This window comes from Ruditapes philippinarum, unplaced genomic scaffold (assembly GCF_026571515.1).
Source record: "Ruditapes philippinarum isolate M1 unplaced genomic scaffold, ASM2657151v2 ctg1357_1_1_1_1, whole genome shotgun sequence".
Taxonomy (NCBI): Eukaryota; Metazoa; Mollusca; class Bivalvia; order Venerida; family Veneridae; genus Ruditapes; species Ruditapes philippinarum.
In genome coordinates this window covers 215,836-236,613 of record NW_026865508.1, presented here as the reverse complement: position 1 = coordinate 236,613, position 20,778 = coordinate 215,836, and the positions used below count along the sequence as shown (strand labels likewise).

Sequence of the window (20,778 nt, the reverse complement as noted above, 5' to 3'; positions counted from 1 at the left end):
GGCATGTGCACACTAGAATCGATCATCGATACTAGAAAACTTCAATGTTTTGGTCGACTTTGCCACCTGCCTGGTAGATTTATTGCCAAAAAGTTCTTTACTCATAGACTCGTAAGATACTTAAACGTTGACCGACAAACCCAAGTATTTATTCCTGATATCTACAAATTGATTATCAAATATGACCTCCTCGACTCTTTAAATGATATCCTCCGTTCTGGATACTTTCCCTCAAAAAGACCTAGAGTACGAAAGTTAAGATGAAAGTAAAAGAAAAAAGAAAAAAGAAAACAAGAAGTAAGATCAACATGGCAAACGCAACGTTCACAGGACGCAGGCCCCCGAAACACCTAAGTAGGGCACACAGAAGGCACCAAACGAAAGCCTGGAGTGGCGACGAAAGACGAGAGACATGTTATGTGAGAAATAATATAAACTAAAGTCTTACCATTATTTAAAGCAAAAAGAAAGACTTGAACTTATTGTTCCTAGTGAAATATTTGAATGTTTATTTAGCATTGATAAGCCCTGTCTTATGTTGAGATTTTTTGTCAACCAGCCAAATATAATGCCTTGCTGTATGTCTTCCATTAAGTGTGTAAGTCGAATATGTACTTATGACATAATAGAAATTTGAAACAAATGTAAAAGTTATACTTATAACATTGTTTTGCATAAAATACATCATTGCTTTCAAAACCGTAATAAATTCCGAAGTATCATACATCACGTGGGATTTCAAGTATTCTACAAATATATAAGATTGAGTGAGATAGAGCAGTTTTGCCAGCTTGTCTCTGGGTTCTCCACTCTGATTGATAGTCCTAATGAGGCATTTCATAAGGAGGCTCTGAGATATATACACTATTTGTATATGTGACTCAATGAATGCAAACTTACTCTTGGGCTTTGTTAAAAATATATCTTAGATTTTGTTTTACATTGCATATTAACTTATTCTGAAGGCAATGGAACTTATATATAATATATGTTAGGTATTGTTTCTCATAGTATGTAAACTAATAACGTTGTCATTGATATATAGTAAATATATCTTAAATTTTATATCTCAATGAACATAATCTTATTCATGTAGCTTTGTAAATACATAATCTTACATTTCGTTTCGTTAAGATAATAGTATATACTTATTATCTATTCAATCAATTATAAAACTACATGGATTAAAGAAAAAGTTACATCTTTACTTTCGTTTCGCTAAGATTATTTTTTATTTGATATCCATGTCAGTAAAATTCCTGCATTTTTAACTATATATAGCCCATTTGTTAAAGGAGTGTTTAAAATATAATAACTGATGTAATTGCTGATATTCTACTGTTCTTAGTAAACAACATCTTATTTAGCCTTTTAATAATTCTACAGCTTACACGATAATTGCTTTTATTCATTTCATATAGAAGAGTCATACTTATTCTGTAATGTTTGTGTACGTGTGTATATATTTCTCTTTTTTATATATTTTTATGTTTTTGTTTTTGAAGATGCCACTTTATGTTGTGCCTATTGTAAATATGTAATGCTCTCCAGTGTGGAGGAAATAAAAGTATCTATCTACCTACCTTTCGCAGTTTGTATAACAACAAAACATATTTCAGTTTGAGCAAAAATAGTTATACACAGTTTAAAAATTGACAAGTCACTATTTCATTTTTTAAATATTTTAAATACGTCCGAGTAGGTGCTATAATACTTAAGACAAGATTCAACAACAGTATATAAAGCTAGATTGAAAATTTTTTATTCTTTTATCAAAATCAATTTTAAACAATTTAAATCATAAGGCATTTCAAATGCTTTAATAAGATAAATGCACACAGTCGCATATTTGAGAAAAAACATGTTCTGTCAAGTTATGATAAACAAATAATGTGTCGACTGTACTGTTACTCCTCCATACAGATAAACTTTAACCATCCCAAGATATGTAATAAGAAATATTTGTTACAGAATCTCAGACACATCGCAGACACTTGTTGAAAGTTCAGTGACAAGCAGAGCAACGGCGACTTCCGACTGCACAGAAATAATCGGATCGGATGGACAGTCCTTAACTATATCCAATATGCATATATTTGATAGGTTCGTAAATTAATACTCATTATCAATGGTGTGTGGTTTCTGATATATTATGTCTGATACGTAATTTTTCTTACTGTTCTCTTTTCGCTAGCAACTGGTGTGTAATACATCAAGGGAAACGAAAAACTAAGATTTAAGATCGGTGCACAACGATCGACTCTGGTCAAGTCCGAAGTCCCGAACTGAAATTATAAAATGTCAAGAAATTGTGTTACAAAATAGGTTATAATCAGTTCTTAATAGAAACTATTTAATCATATCCGACATTTAACCAGTACATCTGAGGCTGATCCCATATTGTCAAATAACATATTTAAATCATGACATGTATAATGTTTCTATTATGAAGTAAATACATGTATCTACAAAGAATTGTGTTCGTCATTCATTTGAATTTTGTAAATTATGTATGACTTATTAACTTAAAAGTGCATTATACAACAAAGTGTCTCTTTCTTATAAAAAAAATATTTAAAAAATATTATTGAACTTTTAAGCCTGTTTTTAACACTGTAACAAACTTAGTAACATTTCAAATTACTTTACTTTAACATCTATGTTTGTCCTAAGGTCAGAACGTTATGCAACGACCTTTTGTCGTCTGAATTACCGGAAACATCAGTTTGTTTATTGCGATAATTTCGGTTACTTGAATTAAAAACATGCCATCTTCAAAAAAGTTTTCGATGTGCTAATACGGATATGACACAAAGGTAAGAAATAATTTTACTTTTTTTTATAATTTTTCTTTCTTTTTTTGAATAAAGATCTTTTTATTTATCCCAAAATGTTAAATGGCAGTACTTATGTATCGTAAGTTAGTAAGTTATATGTAAGTATGTACTAATTACTTGTGAAATTTATACAAATTATCGATTTTGTTGGTGTACGGACATAATCCCCTTCGGACAAAATACCCTTCGCATACCCGGACAAAATCCCCTCCATGGGTGGACATAATCCCCTTCATGTTTTTGCAAAGCTAGACAAAATCCCCTTACCTAGCCGGACAAAATCCCCTTGTTTCATAGGTTTCTAATGTATTATTATGCTCCTTAAAATATGATCAATAATGAACTTGTGTGTTTTTTTTTAATTTATGATTATGTATCAAGTTAACCTTTATAATTAAATAAGCTTGATAAGAAATATTTTTTATTTGTTAAGATCAATAATCAACCAAATTATCATTAAAACCGTTTAATTAGTTTAGCAGTGTTCATTATAATTGTGGTAACTTATCAATTGCACAACAAAATTAAAATTAAAATGGAATAAAAAGTCAAAGTGTGTTTTTTATTATTGTTGAAGTTTCAAAAGTCAAATCATCAATGCCATCATCTTATTTATTTAAAACCATTCTTATAATTTCAAAAACACTATTACAACTCGTCCATAAATTCTGAAAGATAGTGAGGAAGGAATGAATTGTGCAACACTGTCCATCTAGCACAGGCCTTATGTATATAGCAGTATAGAACTGACAATATTCCCGAATAAAGTACTATCAATAATTGCATAATGCAGTATGTCGCTCTCATACCCACTTTATCAACGGAAAATTCATCCGAGGGGGATTTTGTCCTAGGTAGCAATTTTATTGAGGGGATTTTGTCCACACATGAAGGGGATTAAGGAGGGGCTCAGTAGTATATGCGTCTCTTTAACGTCAAGACTGCGCATGCGCAGTGGCCATTTTATTTGATATTAATAGTAACTCATTTACATAGAAGAAATTACGTCACTTCACATGCGCGGCGCCATGTTGAATATCAGAGATGTGCAGTGGCCATTTTGGATTTTATTTTAAGAATAACATCATCATGTTATAAATAGAAACGTGAATAAAATATATCTCCCAAAACTATACAGAGCTGACTTGTATACACGATTTAGGGCGTGGTCGCGCACATTTAGGGTCAGGTGCTCAGCCCTAAACGAAAAGATAACCAATTATTACAGAGAAATAAAAGTTTTATTTTATTTTAAAAACTTATCAAGCAGTATACGTAAATAAATTGTTGAACAATATTAGTGAAAAAATAATTATACTTTTGTTGACGATCTTTCCTGCTAGACGTCAGTGATAAAATGACTCCAATCATAAATGTAATTGTACTTATTGCGTATGCTCGGACCTGGTTTTACAATCGACATCATAAGTTATATTTAGATCAGGTCACGAGTGCACCGAACGTGATCATAGTCTCAGTGTCTAGCGTCTATTTATTTAAGAGCGGATGACGGACAATAAAATGTAAACATGTCAAAGTTAATCTCCTGCGAATGTTTATTTAAGATGGCTTAACAATAGCCTATTAAACAGTTAAAGTAAATCCCCTTAAAGTCGCCGCAATGATTGGCGTGTGTTTATTTAGGGACGGTTACATTAAAAAAGGACTATTGAGATGCCAAAGTTGATCTCTTTAAAGTTGCCATTGCGTCTAGCGTGTGTTGATTTAAGGACGGATGGCCGGGTTAACAATGCGCCATTGAGATGTCAAGTTAATCCCTGTGCGTGTATTAATTTAGAACAGGATGAAAGTCGCCCTAATGCCTAGGATGTTGTTTCCCCGACCTGCATTATACGAATGAAAATATTTTTCTTTTTATTTGATTGATATATTAACTCTTCAAAATGAACACTAAATAGACTCAGTTGGATAAATTTTGACATTATATATCAAGAAAAAAAACGCCTTTTTGTCTTTTATGCAAAACTTTACGATATCGATTTTCAAGATATTTGTTTTATTTGATAGATCTGTTTAAATGCTTCGAAATAAACCCTAGGTTCTCGATTCGATTTTCAGCCGTTCTCGAGTAAAAGCCCTTTAGCGATTTTAAAACCAATTTTTCAAAGTCAATAAAACACTTAGGTTCATATACCATTGGAGAGATCTCGGTGAGTAGATAGGGAAAATGTATAATTTAATGGATCTATCTTTTACCGTTTCTGAGATAGGATAGTTTCAATATTGCAGACAAAATCACTCATGCGTATAATACGTATTACTTTTTCGTTTATGAACAAAACATAGGCATGTTTCATATCAAACAAAAGGACTTGACAAATGCTATCAGCTCGTACTGTCAAACCGGAAGTGAAATTACTCATGCGTAAAATACTGATTTACACCTTCATTACCGGAGATGTTGGATTTCTAACAAAAGGTCCTGACGAGCTCTATATGACTACAGACTCAAACCGGAAGTAAAGTCACTCATGCGTTAAAGACCACCAAAATAACTAAAATAAACGTACCCCCAGTCTTTACTCCTCGCTATCCTAGTTAGGAATGACAGAGGCTATGTACAAAAATGACTTTTAAACCATTTTTATTTTGCAATGTGATTGGTTAAAGCTATACGCGGCGGTGATTGGCAACCAGTGTCACTTAGTGATTATGAGTGTAATTCTTTAAATCACCGTCACTGCTAAAAGAATTACACAATTCCCAATAGTATATGAACCTAAGTGTTTAATGGACTTTGAAAAATTGGTTTAAAAATCGCTAAAGAGCCATAACTCGTGAACGGCTGAAAATCGAATCGAGAACCTAGGATTTATTTCGAAGCATTTTAACAGATCTATCAAATGTAACAAATATTTTGAAAATCGATATCGTAAAGTTTTGCATAAAAGACAAAAATGCGTTTTTTTCTAGATACATAATGTCAAAATTTATCAAACTGAGTTTATTTAGTGTTCATTTTGAAGAGTTAGTATATCAATCAAATAAAAAGAAAAATATTTTCATTCGTATAATGCAGGTCGGCGAAACCACATACTAGGCATTAGGGCGTCATCCATCCTGTTCTAAATTAATACACGCACAGGGATTAGCTTGACATCTCAATGGCGCATTGTTAACCCATCCGTCCTTAAATCAACACACGCTAGACGTAATGGTTACTTTAAAGGGATTAACTTTGGCATCTCAATAGTCCTTTTTTAGTGTAACCGTCCCTAAATAAACACACGCCAGACATTGCAGCGACTTTAAGATGATTAACGTTGACAGTTGAATAGGCTATTGTTAAACAACTGGTCTTAAAATAACATACGCAGGAGATTAACTTTGACATGTTTACTTTTTATTGTCCGCTTATCCGCTGTTAAATCAACACACGCTAGACATTGCGGCGACTTTAAGGGGATTAACTTTAACAGTTTAGTAGGCTATTGTTAAACCATCTGGTCTTAAATAAACATACGCAGGAAATTAACTTTAACATGTTTACTTTTTATTGTCCGTCATCCGCTCTTAAATGAATAGACGCTAGACACTGAGACTATGATCACGTTCGGTGCACTCGTGACCTGATCTAAATGTAACTTATGATGTCGTTTGTAAAAACAGGCCCGAGCATGCGCAAAAAGTACAACTACATTTATGATTGGAGTCATTTTATCACTGACGTCTAGCAGGAAACATCGTCAACAAAAGTACTATTTTCAGGTAAAATGTATTTATTTTATACCTTGTTTAATGTTTTAATTTAAATAAAATGAATATTTCATTTTATATATTTATTTTTGCAACAATATAGTTCGTTTTTTATATAAATTCAATTCGTGTATGGATAAATCTATATGATATTTAAATATATTCCGTATATACTTTTTTTATCTGTAATTTATTTTGACTTGTTATAATTATTTTTTCACTAATATTGTTCAAAAATTTATTAACTTATACTGCTTGATAAGTTTTTATAATAAAATAAAACTTTATTTTTCTGTAATAATTGGTCATCTCTTCGTTGAGGGCTGAGCACCTGATCCTCGATGTGCGCGACCACGCCCTAAATCGTGTATACAAGTCAGCTCTGTATACTACCGGGAGATATATTTTATTTTATTTATAACATGATGATGTTATTCTTAAAATAGAATCCAAAATGGCCGATGCACATCTATTATTTAAAATGGCGCCGCGCATGTGCAATGAAGTCATTTCTTCTATGTAAATGAGTTACTATTAATATCAAACAAAATGGCCGCTGCGCATGTGCAGTCGTGACGTTAAAGAGACGCATATACTACTACATGTCCAGATATACAAAAATGCATGAAGGGGATTTTGTTCGAAGGGGATTTATTTTTTTTTTGAATAAGTGAAAGAGTAATCATTGTTTAATGTTAACAAAAATCTTTAAAAAAATAGTTTTTATCTATTGAGAAATAAACATTCGAAATGTATCAGTTAATGTAACTGATATTCAACAAAATATAATTTTAAGTTCAAGAAAGTAAAGTTAGTTAAAAGTAAAGCTTAATAGATTTTTTCGCCTAATAGTGTTTTTACTAAATGTCAGTTTTCCTCAATTTCTCAATAAAATTGGGAAAAAGTAACTTGATATTAATACATTAAAAAAAGTACACAATTTACAAAAAAAAAAATAAAAAAAAACATTTGAAGAATATTACCTAGGGAAATTTTAAGGTTTTTGATTTAACAATATTGTGTCGATGATGAAAGGATAAAAATATGAATAGATCTTTTTAGAAGATAATAATAAAGTAAACAAAATCAATTGTCCACGTTTTAGTTTCCTGAATTTCTATTGTCTTATTCTCGTGCATGCGCATTGAACACTTCCTGTTTGACGTGACGTGGCTATTTTACATGCACTCGCTGTAGACAGCTGGCATCAGTTTATTTCCTGGTTGGTGTGATATGGCTTTTAAATTTTTTTAGAAATTTTAAAACGTTGAAGAGGGTATATAGATTCTCTAAAGTTTTAGTTTAAATTGACATCCATAATTATTCATTTATGTTGTACATTTCTTGATTCTCTTCATTGATACATATAGGCATTTCGAAAACGATTAATACACAATTTGAAAGTGTTACATCATTGCCTTGAATTGAAGAATACGAAGGAGTGATGTTAGAAATATGATTCCTCATTTATTAAGCAATGTTTTCGAGTTAAATTTGTAAACAAATTGTCTGCTGTTGCGCAATTCTCAAAAAAATTCATGTGATTTATTTTAGATTTCTTTTTTCTAATAGCGTCGCACAAATTACTGCTTTTCAAAAGACGTTGTCATAAGTATTTCTCTATTTGTAAAGTTTATATAACACGTCGAAGAACACCTTTTGATAAACGAAGGTTGGATTTCGGCTTCAGGAACAAAATTGTATTTGGTTCTACCATTTTGTTGTTGTCGTCGTCGTCGACGACGGTTGTGACAGAACATATAATGTGAGCATAGTTATACATTTTAAACATCGTAGACACTTATTTTACATGGAGGTGTGTGTTAATGGTAATATGTACATATTTTACAGCGTAGATGCCGACTAATAGTGTCTAGTCATGCGGTGTATACTGTACCGGCGGGTTAGTTCGCACCTCTCTCTGTTGGATGGACGACAAGAGACTGTTAGACCAATATTATGTGTTTTCATCCGTTGCCAGATCGGTGAATAGATATTATTTACAATAAACATAATTTTGTTTCAGATATATGAATAATAAGACAGCTGACATAAAATGCATAGGATAAGAATTTCAATAAAAGATGTACCCTAGTGTAAGTACCTTATCTTTAATTTAATACTTGATATTTAATAATTTTAAGCTTAATTATTATATAAAAAAAGCACTAACAAAAAAAATCCCACTTATGATCTGTTCTTTTTCTTCAGTTCTTTGTTCTTTTATTTTGTTTTGGATATGTTTTCTTTAATAACTATTTACAACGCTTGAGGTCAATTTACCGAAAATTAGTCAAGCATATAACACGGATACTAACACTTCACGGGATTTGTCACTATATACAAAGAAGAAAATAAACGGTGTTAAACAGCCAATTAACACTGGTTAGGGAGTACTTGTATATGCGGCTGTTATGTTTGCTTCCTCGATTATTTAGTTTAAGCAACAATAAAAATCATATTAATTAATATTTTCATATCTTATAATCTTTTCTTTTCATACAATACCGAAATAATATCTCAAGTACACTAACGCCGCATATTTGATCCATATCAGTTAATTAATATTTTGACAAAACGGCGCAAATCCTTAAACAGCGTAATGATATCATCATAAGTATATACAACTCATTCATAAAAGCTGACGTCATTTCAAACATACAAGAATGATGAATTGTACACTGATGAAAACACAATACAATCAATTCTAAGACGTGAGTTTTTATTGTTAAGCATCAGTCTGTAGTGAGATTTCGTAAAATCTCTGTTTTTGAGTCCCTTAAGTGACATTTTCTTCATTCACATTGCATGTTTTGGACACACCAGAACCCACGATCGAAAAAATATCTCGATGAAGACTGCATAGAAATCCAAAACAAAAATGGGTAATATAGAGGAGATTCAGGAGGGTATAATTACATTTCGATTTTCTTTAAAAAGGATTGAATTTTATATAAATGTTTAAAAAGATGAACACTTACCCTGCGATTGACCTATTTCTAGAGTCACATTTGGTGTTATGCTTCACATCTGGTGCAGCGGAAATTCACATATAATTTTTTTCGATACTCATTTTTGAGATACATATGAGGTTCCTCCCCCGTGAGATGCAAGCTGTCCAAAGCTTTTTAAGTGTGGCAGAAAACTGATATCTAGTCAATGACTTTCCATTTAAGTGACAGAACAATGGCCCATCTTTGGAAGGGCGCCTTTTAAAGATCCCAAGCATGTTACTTACCGCACAAATTATTTTCAAGTCAGCTATATTTATCTTTAGAACCGCCCCTGCCCCATATTGATCTGTTTTCGAATACCTTATAGTTAATTCCAGCGTGCAATCAAAACATCTGACTTAGAAATAAACTTAAAAACAGATCTTGTATTTGTCACAGTAAGTACACTAACTCAAAAGAAAAAAAAAATGAAAGACTATAGCTGCAGAAACCCAAATCCTCTCATACCTATTGCACCCCCAAAAGGAAAAACTGATAAAAAAAATGCGGGAAAAATATCTTTTGTTTTTTGGGGCACCCCTAAATACCTTTCCTCCCTGGGGATCTTTTAAAAGCTTTCCCAATCCCTTTTCCAATGATTTTAATTCCTAAAACCAAAAAATTTCCGCATTTTAACATTTAAAAACCTACAGCTTCACATACAAAGGGCCCCTGTACGGTGGATAACCTTTTAAAGAAAACCGGGAAACAAACATAACAAACTTTTTCCGAAATTGGGGGAAAAATTGGGGGTAGACATTTAAATTTTCCAAAATTTGCCCTTCAAAACCGTTTTCCTTAGAATTGCTTTTGGGTTCGTATTCCGGGCAAAACCCACATTCTAAACTCTTTTAAAAATTCAGATTGGTTTATAAATAAACTGAAACCCTTGCGGGGGTACCCTGTTTTGGCCCCCCGGCCTCTCGGGAACCAGCCCCCGGAAATGTCTTCCACTTTCAAAAATTAAATTTCCAGCCGGATTTTTTGGGGGTTTTTGTAAAAAACCGGGCTTTCCCCTTTTCCTGACAAACAAAAAGGTTTAAACAAACGTGCTGCCTCTTAGATTTAATTTTGTTTTTAAAATGACTTTATTTAGGGCTTTTTGGGTTAGGGGCCTGTAAAATTTTTCTTAAACTAAAACTGTTTACCCCAAAAACCTGAAAGGAAAACGGGGAAACCGTTTTTTAAAAATTTTTAAAACCCCCTTCAAAAATTTGTTAGAAGGGCCTTTGGTTCCCGGTGGCCCTGAAAGAAATCCATTCACCATTTAAATTAAACAACCACAAGCCTCAATATCTGGGAACCTGCCGCGTCGTTTAAACAGCGTATATGTACTGCTATCCCAACCAAAAGTTGGGCGGAAGTATATTAACATGAGCCAAATTATATTTGCCTTCAATCAATAGTTTGCCAAAATGCTTTTAAACCAAGCCCCTAATAGGCCCCTGAAATACACTCTTTACTGGTATGGATGTTTTTAAACTTTCGAGCCGCAAACCATAAAAATTCTACGTAAGAAAAGCCCGCCAACGACCTCATAGCACTGACTTGCAAAAAGCCATTTTCCCAACCTGAAGTTGGGAATTTCCCGTAATGTGGATCTTTTCTTACTGAATTTTACCTGCTCTTTTTACTTTCCAACTCTTTGAACCTTACAGAAAGGCCCATTCTTACTATAAATTAGGAATGGAACCACTCCAAACCCTAAATAATCCCAACTTCCGGGCAAGGGACCGAACCGATTTCTCATTAGCAACCGGAACACCTAGCAAACTACACAGCCTTGAAAATGAAGAAACAAGATCACTGTAATGATTCGTGCCGCTAGGTCCCGCAAAAATAAAATAATCCAAATAATGGTCCAAAGAATCCTTTTCCGCCAAGTAACGAATTAACCAATGCAAAAATGCAATCGCAACTCCTCGGCCCTTTCCGTCAGTCTTCGGATAAATACCTCGAACACAATAGTATGAATACACAGAACGGATACGGTATTTCGGTCTTACCTACGCTAAGAAGCTTCACATGTAAACAAATAGTAATTTAATGCTGGGAGTTGTTGACAAGTTTATTTCAATTTATGTAGTAAAAGTCCACCTAAAATAAGTAAATACATAGGAACAAAGGCAAACAATATATTATTTATATATTCCATTTATTATGTTGTAGAAACCGAAAGTACAAAAAACCAACCTGTTGACATTTACTCGGATTTGTTTAAAATTTGAACATCAGTGGCATATTAAATTACAAATTGTTGTCAGACATATTTTCAAGCTTAAGAGTACCGGAACAGACATTTAGAAGTCAAATATATACATTTCGTTTTACATTATCTCTGTTTTCTGTTTACATCTGAAACCACGTGGTAGAACTACTTTCAATCAGTATTGTTTTCCGAGGTTCTTATAGATATTAGAATAGGCAGTTCCGAATGTGCCAAAATGTTGAAAGCTTTTCAAACAAAGCACAAGACACCCTGCATCTCATAGACACAAAATTGTCTATATAAATATCAGCCTCATTATTCTTTAATACCCAATAAACAAAAATCGTCTGGACAAAATAGGAAGAAGACGAAATGCAGATTTTATATCACGTTTAGCCATTTTCAGCGTTGAAACCCAAGCTTAAAAAAGCATGTTTACCACTGTATCAAAAGAAGTATACTTCCACCATACTTAAATCATCACTGATACCATCCTTAACTCTACTTCCTTCCTGAATAAGATAAATGCGTGATTAGCCGCCAAGTACCATTTAATTTAGGAACAAGACCAATTGGTGAACTTTAAAGAAAACTTAAATTGACCAGCAACCCTACCAAACTTTCAACTCATTGTTGATTTTTGCCGTACAATATGCGAACGCAAACGTTGCAGAAAGTAATTTTTGAGCATCATCCGGAACTCTTTTTCCAGTAAACCCCATACGAAAACCTTTTAAAAAAACCCCTCTTTAAGCAATTCAGCATCTGTTTTTATTTACATTTGCGTAAATGTTTAAATATGAAGAGAGTAATGGTAATTAATATGTGATTTCCCCTAGTCTTAAACCAAAAGAATTGCACATTGGGGGGTGTATCTTAGTCTAGCTTCAAATCTAGGCCCGGCAAAGCATTGGCCCTAGGGGGGCAGATGCCCTGCTTGGCCGGAATGGCCTTCTTTCGTGGAACTGCATCCTGCTAAAATAAGACCTACATATGTTAAAAAGAGGATTACCACCACAGTTCAAACAAATGAGCCTATGCGGACATTGCACTCTAGTACACCTATTGTAATTAAAAACATAGTATTTTTTTTTGGCTGAAACCTTTCAGTTAACGCGCCATAATGATTGGAAGGTCATACAAAGAGCAACCAGAGCTCAAAATCAATCCTATCAAACCGAATACCAGTAGAGTCTGCTGCAAGACGCAACCGGAACTGTTGGTCATTAGCTTTCAATCCCATCCCTGCATACCGCCTTACAGAAGTCCTTATGGTGTTCATATATTTTAGGAGCTCCTGTATCCTTTGTGGATGTGCAGCTAAATATATATTGAAGCATACATTAAGAATGCATTAGACCAGTCTGCAATTGTATTTATTGATTTGGATGGCTGTACAGGCTTTAAAATCAATTGCCCAGATGAGCTAATGTTCAGGCCCTGAGCCGGCTCGCCTGGTTGACTTTCAAAAGCACAGCAAAATCAACATAAGAACCAGAAATAATCTTATTTTTAGTGGCAGGAGCAACTGGTTATGTACACTGACAACAGGTATTGGGCTAGAAAAAACTCAACCTTACCTTCTGTGCTACCTGTGGGCTCTATCCCAGCGGCACTCGCAACCATTGGAGGCTGCTCCAATGTTGGCAAAACTTGCTCTGACCCGGTAGACGCCCCTTTTTCCTTGTTGATCTTGTTTATCATATTTCACAACTTTAGGCATGCTGCTGCGATAAGATTTCGCTCTCTTGAAATTGTTTCTTTGACTGACCCATGTACGGGTATATGTCAAAATTCTGATTTTAGGTCTAGTGTTGTCAAATAATTTGAAAACCCTAGTAGTGATATGATGTTTTTTAATTTTATTCAATTTTCTAAAATCAACATAAAACCGTTTCGAACCGTCGCACTCTCTGACCACTACAACAGGAAAACTGTATGGACTACGACTTCTAAATGAACTAATGATCTGTACTTTTTATGAAACATAAATTAGGATTACCCACTAATGCTATACTAAATTTTTGTATTTTATCGTTTCTGTCAGAGACCCCTTTGTGACAGAAACTATTTTTTTCTATCGAAAAAATTTCGTTTACCAAATTTACGCAAAATATATCAAAAATTATTACATTTCCAGCACTTAATCTTTGATATTAAATTATTATTGCTATTATTTTTTCTAAATCTTGAAAAATTTTGACGGTGAAGTACAGTATATATTTCTATTTTCCTATATCTACAATTATGCGCATAATGGCCTGACCTCTTACAGTAAACACAAAACATTCTTGTATAATAATGATTAATTTTATTTGCTTCGTAATTATTTAATGTGCGTGATATTTAGAATTAGAGAACTTCCCTACTCTAGCAGAAGAAAATCTAGCTCTGAAATTTTGTTCGTTTAGAGTGTAAGTAACAGCAGCTTGTAAAGTTTTCGGCTTTCCTCTCATAAGTTCAAATTTTAGATAATTATGCGCTAGACTATCCGTAAACAATTCAGCTAACTGATGTTCAAATAAATTGTTATTTCCTAGTTTAAAATTTTCATAAGCAGTTTCAGCACAACTTAAAAATTTTCACAAAAAAATTAACATTTTCTCCTATATCTTGTTTTAAATTTCTCAAAAGATAAAATTCATGTTAAGTCTTAAATGTCCTCAAAGCTAGTATTTTTTTCTTCCCTTCATTGTTACACAGAATTATGAAGATTATCACGCAAATATCGACAGATATAATCGCCAGCAGTCCCGTTACTAACTTGTAATGCACTAATTTTATTTCATTATCATCTAAACCAGTTAAAATAGCATATTTTTAAAATTGTCCAATCGTTATTTTATTTAGAATTTCCATCAAAATTTTATATTTCTGAAAAACCCTGTGTACCTATGACAGCTGAAATATCATTCAAGTTATCCGATAAATTTTCAAAAATTGTAACTATTTCTTTATCTGACATATTCAAAATTAGCAATTTACAGGTATATAAACGATCACTTACCTATAATTTACTGTTTCAGGTACATTGATGTGTTCCCCGGCCCAAAATGGTCGCTTCGATATCGCTGTTCTTATGCACCAAACAAAAACCGCGGTGTGCAGTCAGGGAAGGAAAACGCAGAACTAACTTTTTATATTTTAATTCTACAATCTACTCTGACCAATTCCGAACTCCCGAACCAGTATATATATGACAACTACACATATAAAATGCCAACACATTGTGTTACATGACTTATAAATTAATCATATCCGCCATTTAACCAGTGCATCTGAGGCTGATCGCATATTGTCAAATAACATACATGTATTTTAATCATGTCATGTTTAATGTTCCTATTATGAAGTAAATACATGTATCTGCAAAGAACTGTTTTCGTCATTTATTTGAATTTTATAAAAAAAAAATATATAACTTATTAACCTTAAAGTGCATAACACAACACAAAACAAGCCAATATACTTAAATTCGTCTTTTCCCGCAATTGAAACGACAACAGACCATTTTCAAATAGGTTTTTTATGTCGCTAGCGAAAAGAAGACATCTAGACATCTATCATGCAAAACACCAAAAGGTGGAAAAGCGTTGTTACCGGAGCTTTAAAAAATTGTAATACTCACACTTACAGCACTTGATAAGGCCATCACCTTATAATAATTTTCTACGTTAACGCCTTTGAATTAGTCTATTCTCAGGATCTTTACATTCTATAAATAATTGAAAAATACTCGTATAAGCAAATAATTAAAAACTTACGGCAAATATACCCCCTGTACTATAAATAAACACAAGAAATGCAACGCCTTTGCACTATCGATTCAAATTTTATGCAATTTCATGTGTGGAAAATCAATTTCAACAAAATTTCAACAAAATGGTTAAGCCATTCCGATACAAAATGAAAAAAATATACATTTAACAACCGCAAAGCATTTTATGATAAAAATTTTCAATGTTTACTCAAATGTCAACAAAATGTTTTGGCGTTGAAGTCACTGTCTACTCTTCTCCAGGCTGAATATAATAATTATTTTTTCCACAAAAATACATTTTCTGTAGCATACGTTTTTAAATATTTTCTTAATAACTAAGGTGTAAACTGTTTTACATATTTTCGTTCTTCTTTATTAAATCGAAACATAAATAACCCCCCCCCCCCTTAAACCAATTAGGAAACTAAATCTTGCATAAAAGGGAAGTAACTTTGGCTTCTCATCACGAAATATTCATGAAATTTTATAGTGTGCGTGAATTGCTGTTGTATAAAAAGTTTCATATGGATTTCATCATAAAGAATGGACTTTTAACAAATCATTTATGATGTTTGTCTAGTCTATTTGAAGATCTTATCATAAGGGTTGTGGTTGCTAAGTATAAAGAAAATACATTGAGAATTTAAAAAGTTATGATGAACGTTAACGTTGGTGGGACGGCAACGGGAACGCCTCCATGACTGCCATAATACCTCTTTTTCTATTTCTTCGAAAGAAAGTCGAGCAAAAAATCGAAATGTTAGGATTTTTGCGGTATCATTATCATTACTGTAGCTTATTAGATTTATGATAATGCTAGTAATGTATTTGCAACTTTATTTGTACTAAATGCAGTTTATAGAAATGTAAGAAAGACCATATTAAAGCTACTTTCCCACACATTGTAGTTTGGACTTTTTTAACAAAATGTTATCAAAAGATAAAATGTACATGTTTATATGGTTTTAGATGAACAAAACACCTAAGTAAAGTTTTAACAATGTTTATCATGCTATAATTTAAGCCGTTGCAACGTTGTTTTTTGTAAATATTGACTCAAATTATGAAAACATCCGTAAACTGGTTGCAAGTAGATCTGTTAGTTATGGTTTGAGCAGGTGTGCGCATGTTATGTTTGTTTGTTATCCTGTAATCGATTGCTGCACAATATATCATAGAAAAGTATGCACCCCAAATAAGATGAATGTATCTAGGTAATCTGGTTTAAAACTGACATTTATATAGTAATTTCTACCAGCATCAAGCTGTCGTACTCGCTACATGTTTATGGAGGCTATTTGTTGCCAAAAATCCTATCTTGTTAATGTTTAACTTCCCCTTCGTACATTACTTTTTATTTTTGAAAACGCGACAGTACGATGGTGAAAACACGATAGTTCATCGCGCTTTCATCATCGTAGTATCGTACTGTCGCGATTTCATCATCGTACTATCGCGTTTTCATCATCGTGCTTTCGCGTTTTCACCATCGTAGTTTCGTGATTTCGCGTTTTCACCATCGTGCTATCGACTATCGCGTTTTAGATCAACACATTCATAGGCGATGGCCCTAACGGCATTCCGTAATTTCTAACTCTTTGATCGACAATTTCATTTTTATGAATCTGTTAAGTAGAACCGAAGTATGAATTGTCAAGTTTTAAAGGCTGGATTTTTGGCAACGAATAGTTTCCATAGTGAACGGGTGTGATACTGTCTGTGTTGAATGAACATAACAACCTGTTAGGTCACAGTTTTCTCCTTTGCATATTTAATAATTGTAAATAAATATGTTGACGTTTTCAGACCCGTTTTGTGTGGGAGACTAAGTTTGTATCTGAAATTTTGTCAAAAACTGTGACTGCAAAAATATACATGTCAATGAAGGAATGCTTTGTTGAAGTATTTAGACAAATGAATCTTTAACGTATTCAGCAATCAAGGTCAGATAAATATATGTTCAAAAGTTCTGAAGGTCTTACAATAATGGGTTTGTGTGTTAAAGTGAAAAATTAATCCTCTACGCACCTATAATAAGACAGTTTTAATCTTTTAACAGACTGACAGACATAGTTACATACAAAAAACTTATTTCCTCTGAAACCCTACATATAAACCTCGTATGGATCAACTCTGGCCTTTTAACAATTGATTAATAATTTATGATGATTGTTACATATATTTTTTATTTAAAAAAACACATAAATATCCACCCTGGAAGATATTTTGTTATATCTTAAAGTATTTCCCAAGTTTAAAAGAAAAAAAGTCATCTACAGCTTAAAATTTTCGTAAACAAACTGAATATAAATAAAAGTTCTAGTTCTGTATTAAATTATGGCACAATTTAATTAACTACATGCAATGCACACATAAATTTTATTTCTGCTAATCAATAAAGTTACACGTTATATAATTAAAACCAGTAACAGATTCTACCCTTGCAACTATTGCAGACTTATATCAGGCACAACTGTAGCATCTAATCTGTCACTGTCTGCACTGGGCTATTTAAGAGAAGTAGGTGGTCATGAAGCTTTAAACAAAACAAAAGATAACAATAAAGTTCATTTCGTAACAATAGAAAAAGGGGTCATGACCCTCTATTAAACAAAATATCAAAAGAAATGGCCGTTAGTCCATTTAAATGACAAGATCGTTCGCAATTCGTTCACTACGAAGTTTGATTCTTCCGAAAAAAATAAATAAATGGTTTTGTCCATATTGAAAGATACATGTAACGAATTCAATTTAAGACATTTTACATGTAAATGGTTAATAGTAGGTCACACTAACCTGTGCCATAATTGAAAAACAAAGACTTGACTTTATTATTATTTTTCAGTATTTTGAACATGTATATTAATTGTTGTTCTAGAATCAGTCATGTCTGCAATTCAACACTTTTTGTTTGTTTGAAAAGTGTTGTTAGAATCTGACGGCATTAACTCAAGAGATTCATTCTATCTAAAAAAACAACATTTTTATCGCAAACTTCAAGCGCACGATTATTGCATTAGTAGAAAAAGAGAATAAACTTATACTCTAAAATACTGTAGTAAGTATAAGTATACGCCACTTCAATCAGCCTTTGCTGTTGGGTTTACAATTTGGCAACGTTGTTAAGTATCTATCTTGTAAATGACAGGTTTGGGCTCAAATTCCAATGAGTGTCTATGATTTTTTCAGGTTTTCAGAGAGCTGCGTGCCTTTGCCTTGTTGATCTCTGTCTTCATTGTTTTACAATAATAGGTACAAATGACAAAACATATTGACAATGCCCATGTTTTGGTGTTTAAAGGTAGTCCGTTTTTTATAAATAGACTGGAATGTCTTAGTATGTAATATTAACCTTTTGATGTTATTAGTTTGCTCATGAGTTGTCTTTAATAGGGGGAACACTAACGTTTGCAAGGTGTGTTGTTGAATTGAAAGAGTGGCAAAACAAACTAATATTGTAGTTAAAAGGAATAAATTGAACATGTATGCCTGTAAAAAGAAATGCTACATGCAGAAGTCATTACCCTTAAAGTGTTAAAACTATTCTAAATGAGTCTGTGTTTTTGCATGATAAACAATTGTAGCAGCAAGTCTTGATTTAATAGTAGAAAGAGTAAATTTATAAAAATCCAAAATGCCTGCCAAATTTAACCTAGAAGATGAGTCTTAAGTACTTAATTAGTTTATATTAGTTTTTATTTATTAATCAAAAATATTCCAAAAATAGAAGCTCAAAGCGATGTTAAGAATTTTCCTAAGTTTCATTATGAAGATAATTATTTATATCAATAATTGATTGATTTGAACAGAAATCTTTGGTCTGAGTTCTAGTTGATACCTTTTCAGAAATTTGCTTGACTGCCGAAATTCTGCAAATTGCCTATATTTATAGACATTGCTGGGGGCCAAAACTTTAATGAATGCAGTAAAATGCGGAACTGCTTTGATAAGACAAATAATTTTAGCCGATCAGAGCTCATTTTAATTGATGATTTGTCTTATCATTCCTTTACATAACTATTCTATAACTATTCTCATGAAAATTTACAATATTTACAAAATTAATAAAGTATAAAACAATCAACCAGAAACTTATATTTAAAACATAAAAATGCTAAAAAATAATCAACATGTAATTTCAAATAATATGAAGGCCAGGCAAAGTGAAAGTTGATTGATATAGTGTATTGGCAAGGCTAAGTTTATATAGCATTACTGTCCATAAAAGAGTCAATTTACCAGAAAGAATACAGTTAAAGCACTTATTTGTTAGTAAAAATAAAAGTTTCAATATTTTAAAAGAAATTCTTTCTGTTTTTATTATGCAAAGTAAATAATAATAATAATAATAATAATAATAATGTTGTAAGTGAAATTAAACTTTACAACAAAACAATTGGAAATTGCATCAACCATGATCTTTTACAGGGAACTTTATAGGTAATTTTACATTCAACAAGAGCATGCAGTGCTCGATCATTGCCTTGTTGATCTATGTCCTAATGTTTTACAATAATGGTGACAAAAACAAAATGATAGTGTCCATTCCTATATATCGAATGGAGTTTCTTAGTATCTTATTCATGATGTATTTATCAGAAGTACTCTTTAATAGTGGAAAATCAAATCTTTGAAAAATTTGTTATTGAATTGACAGAGTGACAAAACAAATTAATATTGCAGTGTACCTGAATAATTTAAATAAAACATAAGCAGGGAACTTAATAGGTAAAATAACATTCAACATGAAAATGTAGTGCTCTATCATTTACAGTGATTAAGTTTCAGCCTTTTAAATACTAGAGCGAAATAGCCGAAAAACCATGTTATTTGCGCAAGTACTTGAGTTACAAATTTATTCTGTAAAATTTCATTGAAATTGCATAAGTGTTGTAATAGGAGTAGTCCGAACACACTTTATTATTTATTCATTTGCCATAACTCAAATTCATTCAACCAGAATACTAGTGTAATATGCGCAAGTTCTTGAGCTACAGATAAATTCTTTCAAGGTTCAATGAAATTGCATTACTTGTATAAGAGAAGAAGTCTGGACAATCTTTTAAAAAATCATTAAAGGAACATAACTCAGACAAAAATCAATGAACAGGAAAATGCCGATGATATGCACAACCAGACCTAGTACTGATCATTTGAGTTTTGGATGAAATTATACCTGTAGTTTCTGAGGGTTTGTTCTGACAAGCATCTGTGAAGCTGGCAACACGAAGAACCACCTTTTTATTGAAGGGCAACAACTCA

The 20,778-nt window shown here is 32.4% G+C and overlaps 1 protein-coding gene across 4 annotated transcripts in view; it reads left to right on the top strand.

The window, feature by feature from the left end:
• LOC132729401 (uncharacterized) overlaps positions 1–20,778 on the top strand; it is a 114,173-nt gene that overhangs the window by 24,303 nt on the left and 69,092 nt on the right. For all 4 annotated transcript variants that reach the window (XM_060715166.1, XM_060715167.1, XM_060715168.1 and 1 more), the window contains exon 4: positions 1,972–2,103. In XM_060715166.1, coding sequence (XP_060571149.1) covers positions 1,972–2,103 — 132 coding nt within the window. The remainder of the gene's footprint in view (positions 1–1,971; positions 2,104–20,778) is intronic.